The following is a 19,114-nucleotide window of genomic DNA, read 5'->3' on the forward strand; positions in this document are numbered from 1 at the left end:
CCAAGCCATGATTTGTCATATAACTCTAGTCGACTATGATCGACCTATAACACAATGTACCAAAACTTATCCCGTGAAACAACTAAAAGGCTTTGTTTGAAATACATTTAGTAAAATGAAATGTGATGGGCAAAACGTTAATGGTATACATCTTAACCGAATCTGTAGCTTTAAATGGCTTAATAATAATAATGATCGTTGACATTTGTCATTTAAATGATAACATCTGTAATGACTGAAGCTCAAACATGAGGTTACTGAAATCATCACTTTCGTTTATGAAAATGCGACAAACCTAAAATAACTGACCCATTAATGGCCCGATTGTTGTAGAATTCTCCATGTTTTACTAGTGTCATGAAAGCAAAATTTGAAACGAAAATAATTGCTATTTGCGAAGACTCCGCTGTTACGCGATGCATACCAATGTGATTACGGCCCAATTTACAGACATCAGAACCTAATGCATGTTCCGAGTAACATTTTAAAAATTACATTCCTTCCACATTTTAACGCTCGTCCAGGAAAAACCACTTACATTGACTTTTTTGTTTTACATATTTGTTCACAATTTGGAAAGTACTGCTAAGTTTTATATCATTACAAATGTCCGTAAAGATATTTTGGGAACAGTTTAGATATAAGTGCTTGATATTAAGTGTGATACAGCACACGCATGCAATAAAACAACTTGGAGTAATTAGTTTTATTGGATATACATATGACTTCAATTTTAGTAACAACTACATTGGCAAAATACTACAAAAGATAAAGATCTCTAATAGTGTCACATGATTCACAACAACAACACTGCTGCCTGTCTGGAAAATGGCCAAAACATAATTGTAATATATAAATAACTGCATTTCCGTGTATAAATGTGTATATCAAAAAAATCCAAATCCTATACCATGTTACACAATACCAGTTATATAAACAACTTAAAGCCCGCCAGCAAAAAGAAATGTATACTTGGTGGTTTGGTTCTTATATATGAACATGGTGCAGATATTTTATTGCAAAAATAACAATTCAGAAATTATACATGCAGTTAAATAAGATTGAAATTGTAATTTCTCAAGACCAAGGCCAGCAGGATAACAGTCGTAACAAGTCAATAACAGACTGAAAAAAAGATCAACAGATGAAGAAAATAAAATAATACTTTAAGATATCCACAAAACACTCAGTAATAAACAAAACAACTCAAACCTTGTCAAAATATGGTAACTCATATTGACTGGTTGAGATTTTATTTTCAAACATGAGATCTACTGGCAAACTGGTGAACCAAACCCCTGAATGTGTATCATACAAGAAAAACAATCCAACCCACTCTGACAATGGAATTAACATTGAGAGAAAAAATGTCTCATGGCACAATTATTATTTAAGATTGATTTGTTTACTCACTGACTCAAAATCCCTTTTGAAGAAACCTTTCTTTAGAAGTCTTTTTTTGGTAATTTGAAATACTGTTGTAGAAAACAGAACAATAGCAAGGTGTGTAAGAATAATAGTTAACGAAAACAGAAAATAACATATAAAACATTCATAAATATATCACAGACATTCAAAGATATGTACTAACACGTGTTGAAAAACTATCCTTCATTCCAATGAGGCTTATGTTAGTGAATGTAATATTTGAGTATACTTGTTTCCTCAACTTTCTATTAAATAGTTTACCATTGTGAAATATGAAGATAATCTATATAAAATACTAGCATTCCAACCCTGTGTGAAAAATTCATGTATACATAGAGCTCTAGGAACTAAAAATTTAAAATACTAAATAAATAATCTAACAAATTTTATTATAAAAACACTATATTATATAATATTTAAGTCATTTTCTTTTAGATAAAGTTTTTTGGTGTTTTTCAGCATTTCTAAGAAGACCACTATATAATTTCCTAATGTTGTTATTAAAAACGTCTGTATGTGATGTTCCCGTCAATTCTGCCGCTCTTTGAGTCCAGTACTGGCCCGCATCTAGATGCACCCAACTGAAAAATACAGGAGAATTTCTTTCTAAAACATACTTTTTTGTAAAAACAATATCTAACCAATTGAAGCAGTTGTTTAAAAAATATAGCATTAAAAGCAGAAAGCAACTAAAACAACAAAATTGTTTGGCTTCTATTTTACTGTCTGGGATATTAATATATCAACTTTTTGTTAACTTATACAAACAAAAAAATGGAAAATAAAGAATACTTTCTTTTTAACAAGTTAATGACATTTATAGTTTCATATGTCTAGAAGAGATTAACTCTTGGACTGAAATACATCATTAAAGGAATTAATCTGCCAAGGTTTTGACAAAATTTCTCCTCAATCTGCTCATGTTTCTGACAGGCCCACCTATAAATTACCAGCTTCAATGCAAATTTGTTTCAAAAAACGTCTCTAGACCCATTTAATTTATAGCAGTCATACGAAACCTACAAAGCTATTTTCTTTGAAACCTTAATGTCTAAACCATCCTGCCCAGAATAGTAAATGATATTTAAATTTTCATAACTTTAGTGTTCTTTTACATCGATTTGTGTTAGAATACCTAGCTAGCATGCACAAATGCGAGCTTTCATTTCACCCCATCATAAATTTAATGTAATTGAAATCCAACAAAAGCAAAACTGCATTGCAAAAAGCATTGTTTATTTTTGTCTAGTACTCTGACAGCATTAATTCCTTTGTGTAAGACATGCAAAACCACAAATAAAATGTAGGCAAATCTTCAGACTTAATGAGTCATGATTCTTATTAATCCTTGGCAGAAATTACATCTCACCAATTTTTTACAAACATTTTGGCAGTATTTCATGCTGATAAAGATTCACAAAGGATAGTTAACATGTTTACAGAAGAACTCAGTCATTCTGTTTGGGCCATCTTTGTTTGCAGACACAAAGGAATTCCAAATACACTTCTCATACGTTTTTACATATACAGAATGTCTTCACATACATGTAAGACAGGCTTCCTTTTTTCATCACTTTTAATAATAATATACATACAAATAGTGTTTTTTTTTATAAAACTCCAATTAAACTTCTATTTATTTTTTCTTAATGAATACAAATAATTTAAAGCATTAAAAGGTCCTGTAAAACCAAGCCTAGAAACTGAAACAAGTGCTCAAGAGTTGTTTCTCTTTTAAAATATGAAATCTTAAATGTATCACAGAATGTCTTCTCATGTTAGACATTCTACCTTTTTTCTATCACTTTTAATAATGATATACTGTATTAGTTTTTTCTAAAACTCCAATTAAACAATTATTTAAATTTTCTAAATGAACACAAATAATTTAATGAAATGGTTCTGTAAAACCAAGTCTACAAATTAACATCAAAAGATGAAACAAGTACTCAAGAGTTGTTCCTCTTACATGCACTCTTAAATGTATCCTGTTTTTAATAACCACTTTTGTTTTCTAATTTCTTTACTAGAATCAGGTCCATGCTAGAATGTATCTTAGATACATGTACATGCATAAGATAAATTCTTAATTGACAGTTTCTGTTTCAAAGAGATAAACAAAAGCGGCTGCAGGACAGCACGTTCGACTAAACCCTGCATTGTCTTAGAAATGAATGCATTAATGATGTAATATGTGCCGGTCAAAAACAATTAAAACAAGTATAAAAAAGGCAAATAAAAAAGTTAAAAAAAAGAAACAAAGTCCATCAAGGGCCATAATTTGGCTTAAGGATAATATGGCATCATGTTACATAATTGTATAATGGCCGTCAACAATGGGAAATGAATGAAGGGTATGGGAGTTATTAGTGAAAATCTAAACTTGTCCTTTAACTTTAAAACCAAACACAATTTCCCCTTAAACCAAAATTCCTAGTCCACTCAGTGGCCATAATTTGTATTTACGTAGAAATTGAGTTAAGAAATTATGTTACCTAATTCTGCAATGGTACTAAAAAAATGTGCGAAGTATGAAGCGAATTGAATGAAGGGTATTGGAGTGAAAATGCCAGCTTGCCGTAAACCTTTAACCAGATGACTAAACCGATGCTGGGCGGATAGTATAGCCCTCCTTATTCTTCGACTAGTCGAGCTGTTAACAAATTGCTAAAAGTGACCTCATACATAAATCTCAGACTAAACGAACACAAACCAAAAGCATGCTCAACTAAAGTCAGGGCTGAAAACTTGGAAACAAAGCTAGTGATGAATGATTTGTTTCTTTTAAACAAGTGAATAAAACTACATGTAATACAATAAACATAATTATTATCTGTAACACTTTTTTGTAATTTTCAGTGATGATATTATTCATCAACTATGTATCTGGTAAAATGCAGCAGCCCTTTGAATGAAACAGAGCCAAGTTTCCAACCCACTCGATGTCAACACAACAGACGCACCATACACAACCAAAATAATAAAAAAGTTAATAAGAACCTGTTAAATCAAATAGCGGGGATAATACCTCCGGTTCCTCGCAATACTTGTGTCAAGAGCAAGATCATCCATAGATTTGCGCAGAATCTGAAACAACCAGTTGGATTATAGTATGCTTTTTTACAAATGTATAAACATTGACAAAATCCAGTTTAATTTGTACTTTTGTCCTAGAATAATTGCACCAAGGGCTTCATATCTGCTGTGCTGTTCATTCTCCATGTTAATATCCTTTCTTATTTCAGTGGCATTGGGAAGACAGATATTAACTGATATCAAACATAGTGAAGTCCAATTCCTTTGAAGAAATTGAAATGTATGTTTCAAAGTAGTGGTATCTGACATACAGGCGAGTATCTGATGGGTGATGGGCTCCTGCTAAGAGCAATAGCGCGGGCCCTGGCGCGGGAGCGAGCTCTCTCCACAGCAAGTTCAATCTCAAGCTTGTCTACAGCGGAGAGCCCACCAAAGCGAGCACTGTAGGTAGGTCGGTACAGGTATGGGCTCACAGAGCGGGGTCGTGGAGTGGACAGGTAGGACCGGGAAGAAGTAAGTGCAGCAACTTCCTCATCTGGAAGATACAATGTAACGGATGAGTGTCAAGTCAATATTTGTTTATTGTCAGATTCCATATAACATTTGAAACATAAGCTATATGTATATTTTGTTACCAATATATTTTACCAGTGTCATGTGAACATAATGAAACAAATATATGACCTAATGGAAAATAACCCAATTAAATTTTTAATTGAAGTCATACTTGCAACCAAAAATCATATATTGAACCAGTTACACAGTAAAATGTTTTCCCATATATTTGCCACTATAATAATTATGAGGGACTGTAACAGTGACTAAATAATAAAGCGTTACAAACATTGGGGTACACTTACCATCATCTGAGTAGATCTTGGTGGAGTAGACAGGCAGAGAATCAGCTCCATCCCTCAGCACCTGGTCATGCAAAACACAATATTCATAACTGCAAGGATTTTTTTTTCTTCAAATTTTACTTTTGAACATTGTATGTTGTATCAGTTAAATTATTAATGTCATGGAAGTAGATATAGATGAATTATATGATGAAAACTGCTTCATGATATTACATCTTTTACTTAAATTATCTATCAATTTACAAAAACTGAAGCATTACTTAAAGTATCATTGTTTTATTATTGGTAACAGTGTCTATCATCTAAAATGTTTCTAAGAAATAAGATGTTTTGTATACTATGGGATTGTATCACATACTACTGTTTGCAAATGAACTTAGCATTTAAAGATGTTGAAGCATTCAACAGTCGTGGCTTTTGTCCCGCCCAAATACACCTTGAGACTTCTAAATCAAGTGCAAAATCTATTATTTGTCAATCAACTTCACACATCAAAGATAGCTGACTGCCATTGTAAGTGGTCAAGTGTATTCTTTTATGTGTATCAACATGGAAGTTATTACTTAAGGACTTAAGGATAGGCCGACACACCCTAGAAGGATCCATACATGTGCAGTTTGGATCACACCAATTGAATCATAGCCTTACATCACACTCTTTGAAGTGCCAAAAACTTATTGTGTGAAATTGCTTTTATGGCAGTACTTATTGACTGTCTTTTTGTTGCAAAAGGACTTAAGGATAGGCCGACACACCCTAGAAGGATCCATACATGTGCAGTTTGGATCACACCAATTGAATCATAGCCTTACATCACACTCTTTGAAGTGCCAAAAACTTATTGTGTGAAATTAATTTATGGCAGTACTTATTGACTGTCTATTTGTTGCAAAAGGCATTATGATCAGGCTTTTATTATCTGATTGAGAAGTACACTTTGCTAAGTTTATTTGGGAACAGCAGTATTTCTGTATTACAAGTTTTACCTCCTTGACAACCTGTCTTGACCTGTATGATGGACTATAGTCGTCATCTGAGCTAACTACAAGCAGACAGATGCACAGACAGTGAGATACAGTCATGCTAATGTGGATACGGCTTTACAATAAGTAAATTGCATTGCTAGCAGAGTAAAGAATACAAAATACATATATTTCATGCAATTATATGTAAAGCATACATTTTAGGCTTTATGCTGTATAATTAATAGCTCAATGCATATCTTAATTGTAAGAAATCTACCTTATTAAAATAAAGCTGAATAAAGCAAAACATTATTTATGTACAGTAAATGTACACAATGGCTGCATGTACCTCATTTTTCAACAATTTAAACAACTGGAATATTCATTATACAAGTAATTAATAAAATGTATGCTTTTTAAAGGCTTTCACATCTTAAACATAACAAAGAGACAACAGCTCTGAAAATCAGGAAAGTGAATGAAGACTCTTGCTCAGCTTCCGAACATCTGTGCTGGCACAATAACGGGTTGTGTAGCATACATTGATACAGACAGCTGTAAACATTTGTATCACTAGCTCTAATCTGGATCCATGTACAGGTTAGCGAGTAATATAAACAACAGTTGAGGACGGAAAGCTGTATTGGGAGTTACCGTGTTGTCTTTTGAGTCTGAATCTGTTTAAAAATCACATCATTATCAATATGCCACAACATATGTAAATGTCCAAAGCATACAACCTTATGCATGGCATTCAATAGCTAAACAGTTAGTATCATTAGTCATTTTAAACTAAAAATGCATATTCCCATCCATTGGGCAGCTATAATTACCTAGAATATAAAAGATAAGTAATTGCATATCAATATCTATGTATTTATTATATCATTAACATGATGTTTTTGTCGTTCTATTATGAGTTGTAACTATGGATGGTATTTTACCCCAAACATTTTAAACTTCTCCTGTTTGTTAGTTAAAGCCATTCAATGTACTTTTGCCTACCCTGTATACATTGTATTAATTGAGTGAACTGAAAAACTGAAGTGATAAAATATAGTAACTGTGATACTTTGTAATATATAAACTCAAGAAAACAACATACATCATGTTAATTATTAATTAGTAATGTGCTCACAAATGTCCATGGGGGAACACTTAAAATGCTTACTCTTTCTAAAATAAAGTTTATTGTTAAAAGCATGTGAATAATGTTTCACATAGAAAGAAATCATTACCATAAATAATCTCTAAAGAATTACCGTAATTTCGCACAATGGACAATTATGTTTCCACATCACAATGAATACATTAAAGCATGCTACAAAATGGCTCAAGTGATGCGATGTAGGACTGCGGATATCCTTGTGTACCTTCTTCTTTCTGAGGTCGCAACATGGCATCCCTGTGGGGTGAAAATTGGGGCTGTGACCCCAGTAGGCATGCCCAAAGTAGCGTCGGTACGCCCGACACACAAGGCAGTCAACACCCGACATGTACACACAAGTTGTTTTGGAGCACCTTGGACATTTTGCAGAACCTAGCTGAGCTTTAGGCTCATAGGATGCTACAATACGTGATCAAGTTTTACAAATATAAAATAATTTCACAGCTTTGTAGCTCGGGGACACTTCTATTGAATTCCGTACAAAACTTTATTTACTATCCTGAAAGGCAATTACATAAAAAGTGCATATTTTAAGAATGTTTCTATAATGATCTGTTACTATTCGGCTGATAAGTTGAAAAGTACTCTTGTACATGTATATAATTATTAAGTTTTCATTTATTCTTTGTTTATAAGTGAGTGTAAGCCTTATATTACAGCTAGGTCATATCCTATATTTGTTGCATATAAAGTGAGTCTCACCATATCCTGATAGAGCACTTGTTGGCCTGGAGCGTGAACGAGATCTGGAACGTCTCTTCTTCCCCTTCCCTCCCTTGAGTGCAGGGGCCCCAGGGGTGCGACCAATGAGGCTCGTTTCCAGCTACAAACAAGGGACACTACTGTATACAAAAAATCCAAAACTACTAGAAAATTACACAATTGTCCATTGATTGTTATACACAGTGCTTAGAATCATTATAAAAATGTGCATGGGAAATTGTAAATGTACACCAAGATACTTGTTGTGAAATATATAAAGATAGAATATGTATGCTTTTACATTCTGATATATACAGCAGAATTTCATCAAAATATATCAGTAAAACGCTATACATAGCTTAGGTTTTAAATATTACATGATATCCGACATTGACATGACTTGATAACTCCATTTACAAAAATGACATGACCTTAGGAACAAAGAACCTAAGATGCACTGCATTCTATTCATAATGCTGCATGCTACAGCTTGCTTATTTATAGGTTGAACACATACTGATAATAAATAAATTTATGAATACAAAAATAGGTGTATTTAGCACTAAAGTTCATACCAAAGAATACAACTCTTGAGTTTAAAGGACATTTTTTCCATTAAATGTCAAGTATGTTCATTCATATGACATCTAATAAGTGCTGTCATTAATGGATAGTTTATTCAGTAAAGGATTTTTTGTATACATTCACAGCACCTCTCAGGGGAATATTAATGTTCTGAATGGCTGATCAAATAACTTAATACCAGTTTATGAAAAACAGATCAATAGAATCCATAAAGGATCAATATGTGAAAGGAAAATCAAGGAGTAGCTTATATCAGTAAAATAGTAGAAAGTGTTCCAACAACTCTAGTAGGTTAGATTTAAAACATATCGGAAAAATATTCAAATATCAGTATCTACCTTCACCCTTTTGCTACTACAAAATCTATGAAACATTTTAAGACTCTACACAGATTATTAATGAAAAGCACAGCACCAAGATATCTAGAGAGTATTTGGTTTATGATACAGAGAGATAAGGAACTAAGATTAAACAGGGAGTTTTGATTCTCATCTGTCACTTATTAGAGGTTATCCACTTTCATGGGTTGAACCTAGCTAGTATTGATGAAGAGACATGTGCAAACACGCCATAGGTGTTCTAATTTCTTCAACATTAACATTCTCTTAGATCAGTTTGTTACGGCCTGCTTTGCTATTTAGAAATTATATATCAAAGTGCATATTATAGGTAAAACAGTCAAAGATATCCATGAAAATTGATTGAAAAAATATCTGATTTTATAAATACAAGTCCACTGACATGACATGTTCAGTATATTTAAAATAGAAAGGTTGGGATTTTTTTATATTCATCTGCTTGAATCAGAAAGAATGTCATTTTATCACAGTCATTTCACATTGTTTTCAGATATATTAAATTACAAATTCATCTCCTTCTTACAAATTCATCTCCTTCTTATTCGTCTTTTTTATCAAATTTCAGATGAGAATCTCAAGATTAATTTTCTGACTTAGTAAGAAATGTTAATAAATAAAAAAAAAACATGCTGCTTTAAATGTGAACCTACATGTCGTACAACAAATGGTGCTTTGCCTGTTTCCTCGGACATACTTTCATCAGAGCTACGTACCCCTGACTTTGACCTGGAACGAAAAATAGATGAAACCGTAGGTCGCATGTACGACGGTTCAGAGTCATACTCGGCCTCGTCTTCCGAGTCAGAGGAATACGACCTGCCGACAAGAGAAAACAACAACATTATATACAATACAGCTTGGATTTGTAATGACAATAAATCAAGGCGTAAAATGATTAAAAGAAATGAAGTTTGCAAGTAAAGTATTTCTGTTCTGGAGGGTGTATCAATATTTTACTTTATTAAACTCCTTACTTTTACCAAATAACACAAACAATTGTTATGAACCTTTAAAACTCTTTTTTCTGGAGAATATAAAACAAACACTTGAATATTCAAATGACTAGAAAGACTCTATAAAAACCTTACATCTAACAAAAAAAGGATTATAAGAAACTGAGAATATGTTAAAAAGAAAGGCCTTACAAGGATCAAGTAGATTACTTTTATCCTAGAAGTTACACTGACAGGCAGCTACATGTACAGAAAAGGCTAACAAATACTATAGTATGCTTGAATAAAGCTGCATAACAAAATTGACTGTGCCTTGGTGATTAGCAAAATACAAAATAAGTGCTAACAATTCCGATTTGTCAAAGCAGTTTGTTACAAATAATATAATAATGATCAACAATTACAAATCAAAGGTGACACTGAATATTTTATTTTAAAGTAGAGAGTGCATCAATATAATTTACACGAAGTTTCGAAGCTTAATATAAAAAACTGAATAATTTTAAAAACACTCAAATAATATAAAAAAAACGATTGTTTACATGGTGAACATACAGTTGAAGGGATACATGATATAAAAGAAGCAAGGTTAAATGTACAAAGAATCCACCTATACAAAACAAAACAAAAATGAAATGTTATTCTTGCAATAAGAATTCAATAAGTTTATTCTGAACAATACAAATAAGAAGTTTGTTTGTCAAAAGGGATAGTATGTGAGAGATCTTTTTATTTAATTTTCATTCTTTTAAGAAAGCATAGCAGCCTTGTGTAATAAAACATTTTAAAGACACTTGCATAAACAATTTCATACTCAACAAAGTGTTGGCTGGAGCTTAATAATTATCATAGATCAAATGTTTGCTACTACACGACATACCTAGTAATGGTGATACACAGATCATCAGCACTGAATATAAAATTTTATTCAATATAACACAACACAAATAATACAAGGTTATATAATGTAAGTACGTTCAATTCACCTTAACAATTTGTAACTGTATGAAACATATTCAGACATATATACCAAAGTTAACCGAACACATCAGTAGTGAAGAACAGAACATCACTAAGACTAATATACAAGGTTTGCCTTACAATACATATGTGTGTGCTATTTCAATGCAGGGCCAATAATGTCAGACTCACCTGCAGGCTCTGGTTCTGGACAGTGACCTTGACCTAGTGAGGGAGCGACCTCTGGACCTGGAGCGAGCACGTCTAGCCAGCTGCAAAATGATGCACCATTTATTGAAATAAAAAAAAACATGCGATTGTGACACTAAACTGTTTAAAAAGCTGAGCAATAACCATGTTTTATTGAATTCAGCATTAGCCAAATAGGTAAACTAACTTGAAATGCGTAGTTTTGATAATCTATTAGGAATCTTCTGTAGTTAGTAGTCATGCCAATTTACCCTTTCTTCTTCTAAAGCATCTTCAAGAGCATCAAGTTCAGGTGAGCGAGATTCTTTGATAACAGTTTTGGTGGTGAACTCCAGCTTTGGTGAGATACCCTACAAATAGTCACAACAAATGTAGTTCTGGGATCAATAAAAATGCATCAATTGTACAGTGGCAGAACTGCATGAAATGGTGTCAAGCAAACATACAAAGAAACAGAGATCTTCTTAAATTATACTGAATGAACATATATATATATATATATCTGTACAAATATATAACTGTATAAGATAGTTGCATTTTTATCTAAGTGAAGCAATAACTATCCTAAAAAGTACATAAAGTTCTTTTGCTTAAGACATGTATGAAAAATAAAACAATAAGTTATATTCAAAGTGAGCATGATTGCTTACTGGCCATGCAATAGTGCGTGAAAGGAGGATTTCGCGTGAGTCTGATGTGTATGAGGGGCACAGGGATGGGTATGGGAACAGGAATTCCCGGGCACTTGTGGAGAACGAGGCGAGGCGGATAGCACCATTAGAGTAGTCAGAGTACTGTAGCAGCTCTACCACTACAAGCTCATCTGAAAAACAAAAACAACTAGTTGTCATTTGATAATAATAATAGCTATCATAGTAACTTGTGAAAACTTTTCTGATACACCAAATTTTGGGCCTTTATTACTTTATCTAGACTAGGGTTTACATAGTTTGAAGTCCTTCTACTCAATGAACCTCATACTTCAATTCTGGCAAAAAAATAATTTGTTCTGAACACTGAAAACATTTGTTACAAGCTTCAGCATAACTATTTCAAAGAAGTGGTATTCAATTAAAAGTGATAACATAATCATTCAAAGCAGCTTTTTACCTTCTAGAAACTCTGCAACATCCTGAGGATCTAGTGCTGTGTAGTATGTCTGAAATGGATGCCAAATTATAATAAAAAATACATGATTATTATGGTGGAATAACAAATATTGATATCATTGATTATGATAAAAAAGCCATTGCACATGGAAAGGGTTTTGTTTTAATTCAGAAAATGGCAACAGACCTACTGATTACTGGAGAAAACCAGAAATGGCATTATAATCAGTTGTTTCAATTTATAAATTAATTGAAATTTCAAGTTAATAGGAAAATGATAACGCTGTTTAATTATTGAAAATGAATATATGAATTACCTTCTCAAACCTAAATGGCTCATGCAGAATAATTGGGAAGACAGATAAAACATTGCGAGTATTTCTGTACTGTCCAAACAGACTGATACTGATGTAACAGTCTTCTCTGCTTGGCAACCATACCCCAGGGGCAGATACCTAAAATGTAATAGTTTGTGCTTAGTAAATCAATAACTGAAAAGGACATAAATCAATTTAATAAACCTCAGAGAACTAAATTTAGGCTTCATCATTCACTATTTTGTTTATGCATTAAAAATGTAGATCTTCAAAAAAATTGTCTTAATTTTAGTTTCTAAAATTTCATGTAATCATTTGGCTGCAGCAAATATGGCAGCACTATGATTGATCAACCGCAATCTCATTCCACTTCTCTGCTTTACATGTCAAGCCAAACATATTACAGCTCTTTGTGGCTTCTGATAAATATTTGATAGCAATAAATAAGTATGTAACAAGTGTCGTTAAAGTTCACCAGCCAATACTGCACTACCGATATTACAACATTTATGGTTATAGATCAATCAATACTACAAGAAATCAATACATAGTACTACCTTGGTTTAAATACACATCTACACATTTATCAATATTTATGACCGGTTTAATTACTGTTTTTCCAATTTAATTTAAACATGACAGTAAATAACTTGCATATCAACATTTTATGCTTCTTGAATCATTTCCTTCCAATTCATTTTTTAATCAGTTCTTATATTTAAGGAAAGTGGATAGGCGGGACTCCATAAACAAGAGAGTGCTTGCTCTTTGACTTTGTTAGTTGTATGCATTAAGAATAATATCTACAAAAATAACATAAATCTCACCCGTTGAATATTAAGATCCACAACACATCTCAACGCTCTTCTCGGCATTGTTATTTGGTACGGTTATATGAACTTGCAATGCGTATTTACAAAAAAAAGCTGAAATACAGAAACCCCCAACCCGTTGCTCTGGTTCTAAGGACGCCCTTGTATCGACCAATCAAATTGCTCTGACATGATTGGTCTATGGAGAAGTAACTATGCTTCAATGACTATTTTCATAATATCCTATGTTTGTCCTTGCATTTATTTTTTGGTCTTTAGTTATTTTTTTCATTTACAATATCCGTATTTATCCTGTATAAATCGAACATTAAATATGAATATGCACATTTAAGAAATGCAAATAATGGCTAGTCCCTTGATTATGCGTGTTCTCATTCGGAAATTCTCGGCCAATCCCATTTCGATGGAAAATAGGGGAGGTGTTCCGAATGATTTACGCTAGAAAATATTCTTTTACAATAGCACAGTCATGTATTTAAAACAATTTAATACAATTTTCAATGACGAGTATCTTTAATTTCAGATTTTTTTAGCATAAAGAATCGCGATTTACTTGATTCTTGAAAATACCTCAATGCAAGCCAGGTACGATAGAGCAGAGTACGAACCAAACGTAAACAAAGATGTCAGATTACGATAATGTCTGTAGAGGTTCTTTAAAACTAAAAGGAGTCTCGGATCACAAGATAAAGAAGTATGTATACCATATTATACGAAGACGCACATAATCTAAACTACTGGCACCGCAGTTATATCAATTTTAAAAGTTTTATATGTAGGGTATTACATGTTTGTAATGTATTTTCGCGATCACACTTTATGTCAGACTACGTAATACCTTTTACTATTTATTTTCAAATCATTTTATTTCTTCTATTTTTTTATCCTCTTTTTTTTTCAATTAAATTCTACTACGTATTCGATAATTAAGGATTTATATTGACCTGTTATTGTGTGATACGATTGGAACATTCTCGGTCGCTTGTTTCATAAAAATACATTATCAAACTGTTTAGTAGGCTGCGAAATGTCAACATCATGCCATCAATGTTGTTTTGATTTACACCTTAGTCCAGTATATATCTATCACTGGGTCATGGACATTATTGACCATGGACATTGCGAGATTGACCATTCTCTAGATTGTCCATAATGTCCCAAAATATGGTCCGTAATGTCCCAATATATGGTCCGTTATGTCTGGTCCGTAATGTCCTCCTACAATTTAGTACAGAGTTACAGATAATATGTGTATTTGTGTAAATGCGCAATTGAAATCATAGAAAACACAATTTTTTTAAAACTAAGTGAGTAACCAAAAGCACTCAATTCGGTCAACTTATTCAACCTCAGTTAAAAATAGATCATCATTTCCATGATTGGCATTGACATTTGAAAAAAGCTTCCTGTTGATTGCTGAGTAAATACCATGATACAATTCATAGACCCATGCTGCAGGCAGGTGGAAATCATATTTCAAATTAAAAAGGGGAGAAAAAAGTAGAAGTAAATAAACACAAGCAAACGCTTTGACAAATTATTAATGTCATGGTTGCTCTAGTCAATGTTAGTTATGCTAAATGTGTGTTTTGATACTTTTGTTTATTTTCAAATGTTAACATAACAACAAATTACAGTATTAAACAAGTAGAAGTAGAGTTCATTTTGTGGTATGACTTGAAATAAAATATTAAAATAAGATTATTTTCGCAAAATAACAATTTTAACTAAAATATGTATTTCAGTCATAACCCTCATTTTACATTATTAAGTTTGTACATGTTGCTGTTTCATATCACACCAATTAAAGAAAATTGTTCATTGTTGATACTAAAAAAAAAAATGGTGGGGAAATACAAACTTGAAATACTCATTGATAATGTGAGTTACCCAATTTATTTCAAAAGTATTGACTGTTACAGTGTAACTTTGTTAGTATATTGCTCGATAGGTTCTTACTTTCATTGAACACTAATCCAAATATTTCTTGTCAAATTAATAATGTCCAAAGCTTGATACAATGTGCCCTTTTAAGTCGTTTTTATTCGCCATCCTTTTAAAACCTGGCTAAAATCCTGCCCTCAGTAAAGCATTTAAGGTTATATGTAACTTGCATTTGTAAATGATAACAATGAAGGAAATCATACTAATGAAAATAAATTAATCCAAAGGAAGAAGAAGAAGAGGGATAAAATTGACAAAGAGGTTGCTCAGTACCTGGAGAACATTGAGGCTGAAGCCAGTGGATCAGGGGAGCAGAAGAAACGGGAAGACCGCAGGACCAAGGCCGAAATCGCCTTTGAGAAACGCAAGGAAAAGAAGGTGGGCATCGCATGTGTGGTTTTTAGAAGTAATATAAAGGAATGAACTGCCTTGCAACTGCAGTCTTAATTGATATTTTGTGTAATATTATGCTCATGAATTGTTCACCTTATAAAACCAATAAATGACCGAATGGGACTTCAGTAGCTGCTTACTTCTGAAGCTTTCTACATTTATCCTGCAATAACTTTTGCAGAGACATGAAAACAATGCATGTTAAGAGCAAGATCAGGGAGTACAACAATTAGGAACAAGAGCAGTCACAGTCTGCCATATCCCCCACCAAATAAGAACAGTATCAACTTCTCCTTTTGCCAAAGAATACCAGTGAACATTAACAATGTGCTATAACACTGCAGCTAGTGGTATGGTTACTGTGCACTGCACTTCTCCTCAATGTGATCTATCTGTCTTAGATGTTTGAAGTCAATACCTCAAAAGTCTTATTCTCTGTTCAAAAATAAGTATGAATATTAACTAGGAGATATATTAACTATAAAAAATACTGCGGCCAGAGTTATGGGTCCTGTGCACTGCACTTCTCCCTAGTGAGATTTGTCTATGATGTTTGAAGTCAATACCGCGAAGACCTTTTGAGTAATGCTCTGGAAAAAAATATGTAATAAAATAACACAGAAACTAGAAATGTGTCCATAGGACACGGATGCCCCCACTTCGATTTTTTGTCACAGAAAATAAGCCATAATGATTATTCAGGATAATCTGCACATATAGGATAAGTTGAACCCTAAGTAAGGCCCTAACTCCTAAATGATTAAAGCGATTTCCATGGCTATCGAACTTGATCAAGATATTATGGTCACAATCATGTATGTAAAGTTTGGTGAGGATTGGACACATACTTTTCAAGAATTAGATTGGAAACATATATTTTTGAAGTATTTTTGGCAAAAAAGGGCGGTAACTCCTAAATGACTAAAGCGATTTCCATGACTATCAAACTTGATCAAGATATTATGGTCACAAACATGTGTTTAAAGTTTGGTGAGGATTGGACAAACGGTTTTCAAGAATTAGATCGGAAACAATCTTCGGGACGTACGTACGTACAGACAGACAGACGTACGTACGGACAAGGGCAACCCTATATGCCGCCACTTTGTGGGGGCATAAAAACTAAAAAAGTACTGCTGACAGAGAGTTATAGTTCCTGTGCACTGTACGTTTTGGAAATGAACTGTATCTGAATATGAATACTTGAGGCAGAGTATAGAAAACATTCCCAGTTGTCATAAATATAATAACTTTTGTCATTCCATCATGAGATTAAAATTCAATAAAGACTTTATTATCAAGTATTTTAGTGTACGATTATTATTCGTACTGCAATGTATAAGAAAATGAATGACTGTGGATTCTGTGTTGATATTGTAGATGGCAGAGCAAATAATAGAAAAAGCTACAAAGAGTCATAAAGAAAGAATCATGGTAAGTTTTTATTATTAATTAAAATTTACCAAACAAATATAGCATTCATTTGTCCTATTGTTGGTATTTAAAAGCAATAGTTATACCAGATATTGTTCCGGAGTTCATCGCAGTTTGTTGCATTTGTGGATATAACTGTGTACGGGTAATTATAAGGGGCCAGGCATTTTGGCATCTTACCATTTCGGCCCCTTATTGAAACTGGAGGCATTATAGCCCCTGTTTATGATGACTTCAGCCCCTCTCTTTTGAAGGTTAAGGTTGATGATGCTGCTGTATGTAATAAATAAAAATGTGTTTAGATATGGGTGTTGATTTCTGTTATTGTTATCTGTTAATCATTCTACAATTTTTTTCTAAAATGAAGTATTTCCAAAATATTTACAAGAAACAATGACTTTTATTACAACTTTAATTGACATTTATTTAGTTAAATGTTATGTATCTAAAAAGATTTTATCTGTTGCAAAGAATTGAAGATAAAGTTTAATATCAATGATGGATGGGCATATAATGGATGCATAGGATGTCTAGTACACCCACAAGGTGATGTGAGTGAGGAGGCTGTAAAGAGTGTTGGGAATGTCTATAGTGGACATATTTTACCTGTGTGTTCAGCTGTATAATATAATATTATAAATTCATTGTGTTTTCCATTTATCAAGTTTATTGTTCAAATGGAAGGGCTGAAAAGACTCAAAGGCAGGGCCCAAATAGTGAAGGACCGAAAAGCACAAATACCTAATTATAAGCAGTAGATATATATTTCATCAAGGTTACTATTTCAGTGGAGAGAGAGAGAGAGAAAGTACCGGTACATGTTATAATTGATGTTACCAAGATTGTATTGTTATTTATAGGAGTTTAACCATCACCTAGACAGCCTCACAGAACACTTTGACATCCCAAAGGTCAGCTGGACAAAGTAGAAATACGGTCTGAACTCTGGAAGCTGGCTGACATTATGTGCTCCTGAACACTTGTTGGGATACTTTGTAGGGAGGGGATAGAAATGAGAGCAATATCGACTTATATAACACATGATTTATGCCTATGTTGTAATATATTTCAGATAAGTAATGTCCCCTTTCCAGTTTCATCATATTCATCATTAAAACTTTGAAATTATCTGAGTGGCATATATACACAAATATATTCACCTGTCATGACATACTCTGTAAGGTATGGTAAAACCGGGCTAGCTTTAACCTGTATATTTATTGTGTTTTATTGTCATTCTTTTAGATGTAAAAATGTGCATTTGTAATTGGCAAAATATCTGGAATTACAAACGAACCAAATTGAATGTACAAGTCATTATGATCAAGATGTAAACTTATTTGTAATTTATCTTATTCTGATTCACATTTCATTTACATCATTTGGTCAAGAAACTCACATTTTTTATAACCCCCTGGGGCCAATTATATTAAACTGGATACTTATTGTCTTTGTTTGCTCATCCAAGCAATTTAATTGGTCAATAATAACCAACCAATAAACATTTCAACTAACTTTAACCGAACCACAGAATTAACTACCGTAGTTGTATAGAATTGGCTTCAGGTTAGGTTTTGTTTATTTTCAAAACCTGTATTGATGTGAACTTTGTCAATAAATTTACTATAAAACTGTTTTTTTTTAGTATTCATCATTGACTGTTTCGGATTAATGTAACTTACAATCCTGGAGGGTAATTAGCGGTAGAGATACAGACAGTAAAACCTGATAAAAAACTGGAGTACTAAATTTTATTATTGTGTGTGACTTCTCAGTGTTTTAGCCGATTTTCAAATTTGACCAGAACATTGTGACCGTTACCAGTGTCACTGAAGATACTGGTAATTTTCATTGGATA

The 19,114-nt window shown here is 32.8% G+C and overlaps 2 protein-coding genes across 12 annotated transcripts; one reads left to right on the forward strand and one right to left on the reverse strand.

The window, feature by feature from the left end:
• Window positions 1–691: 691 nt before the first annotated feature.
• On the reverse strand, window positions 692–13,647 carry LOC128214684 (spermatogenesis associated 6-like protein). 10 transcript variants are annotated; one of them, XM_052921305.1, is made up of 14 exons: window positions 13,480–13,647; window positions 12,653–12,790; window positions 12,337–12,385; window positions 11,877–12,049; window positions 11,478–11,576; window positions 11,209–11,288; window positions 10,937–10,966; window positions 9,754–9,919; window positions 8,160–8,280; window positions 7,663–7,856; window positions 5,325–5,385; window positions 4,776–4,999; window positions 4,457–4,515; window positions 692–2,009 (listed from the first exon to the last, which is right to left on the reverse strand). In XM_052921305.1, the coding sequence occupies exons 1-14, from the start codon at window positions 13,525–13,527 to the stop codon at window positions 1,850–1,852; spliced, it is 1,602 nt and encodes a 533-aa protein (XP_052777265.1). In that variant the 5' UTR covers window positions 13,528–13,647; the 3' UTR covers window positions 692–1,849. The 10 variants fall into 10 exon arrangements, with proteins under 10 accessions (XP_052777265.1, XP_052777257.1, XP_052777255.1 ...); XM_052921297.1 differs by having other exon boundaries at window positions 4,429–4,515; window positions 9,817–9,919; window positions 13,480–13,645; XM_052921295.1 differs by having other exon boundaries at window positions 4,429–4,515; window positions 13,480–13,645.
• A 267-nt stretch (window positions 13,648–13,914) lies between these two features.
• On the forward strand, window positions 13,915–18,892 carry LOC128214058 (protein FAM32A-like). Of its 2 annotated transcripts, XM_052920296.1 has the most exons (5): window positions 13,915–14,179; window positions 15,657–15,807; window positions 17,203–17,256; window positions 18,117–18,194; window positions 18,229–18,892. In XM_052920296.1, exons 1-4 carry the CDS (start codon window positions 14,109–14,111, stop codon window positions 18,183–18,185), a joined length of 345 nt encoding a protein of 114 aa, XP_052776256.1. In that variant the 5' UTR covers window positions 13,915–14,108; the 3' UTR covers window positions 18,186–18,194; window positions 18,229–18,892. The 2 variants fall into 2 exon arrangements, with proteins under 2 accessions (XP_052776256.1, XP_052776255.1); XM_052920295.1 differs by having other exon boundaries at window positions 13,916–14,179; window positions 18,117–18,892.
• The last annotated feature ends 222 nt before the right edge of the window (window positions 18,893–19,114 follow it).

Source organism: Mya arenaria, chromosome 13 (assembly GCF_026914265.1).
Source record: "Mya arenaria isolate MELC-2E11 chromosome 13, ASM2691426v1".
Taxonomy (NCBI): Eukaryota; Metazoa; Mollusca; class Bivalvia; order Myida; family Myidae; genus Mya; species Mya arenaria.

Bases quoted from the DNA above. Each gene is read 5' to 3' on its own strand.
- LOC128214684 (XM_052921305.1), bottom strand. From the start codon at position 13,527: ATGCCGAGAAGAGCGTTGAGATGTGTTGTGGATCTTAATATTCAACGG. The intron at 10,967-11,208 runs GTGAGTCTGACA...TTTTATATTCAG, and splicing joins TCCAGAACCAGAGCCTGCAG to TGCTGATGATCTGTGTATCA. The intron at 8,281-9,753 runs GTAGGTTCACAT...CCTTGTTTGTAG, and splicing joins CACCATTTGTTGTACGACAT to CTGGAAACGAGCCTCATTGG.
- LOC128214058 (XM_052920296.1), top strand. From the start codon at position 14,109: ATGTCAGATTACGATAATGTCTGTAGAGGTTCTTTAAAACTAAAAGGA. The intron at 15,808-17,202 runs GTGGGCATCGCA...TTGATATTGTAG, and splicing joins AGAAACGCAAGGAAAAGAAG to ATGGCAGAGCAAATAATAGA. The intron at 17,257-18,116 runs GTAAGTTTTTAT...TGTTATTTATAG, and splicing joins GTCATAAAGAAAGAATCATG to GAGTTTAACCATCACCTAGA.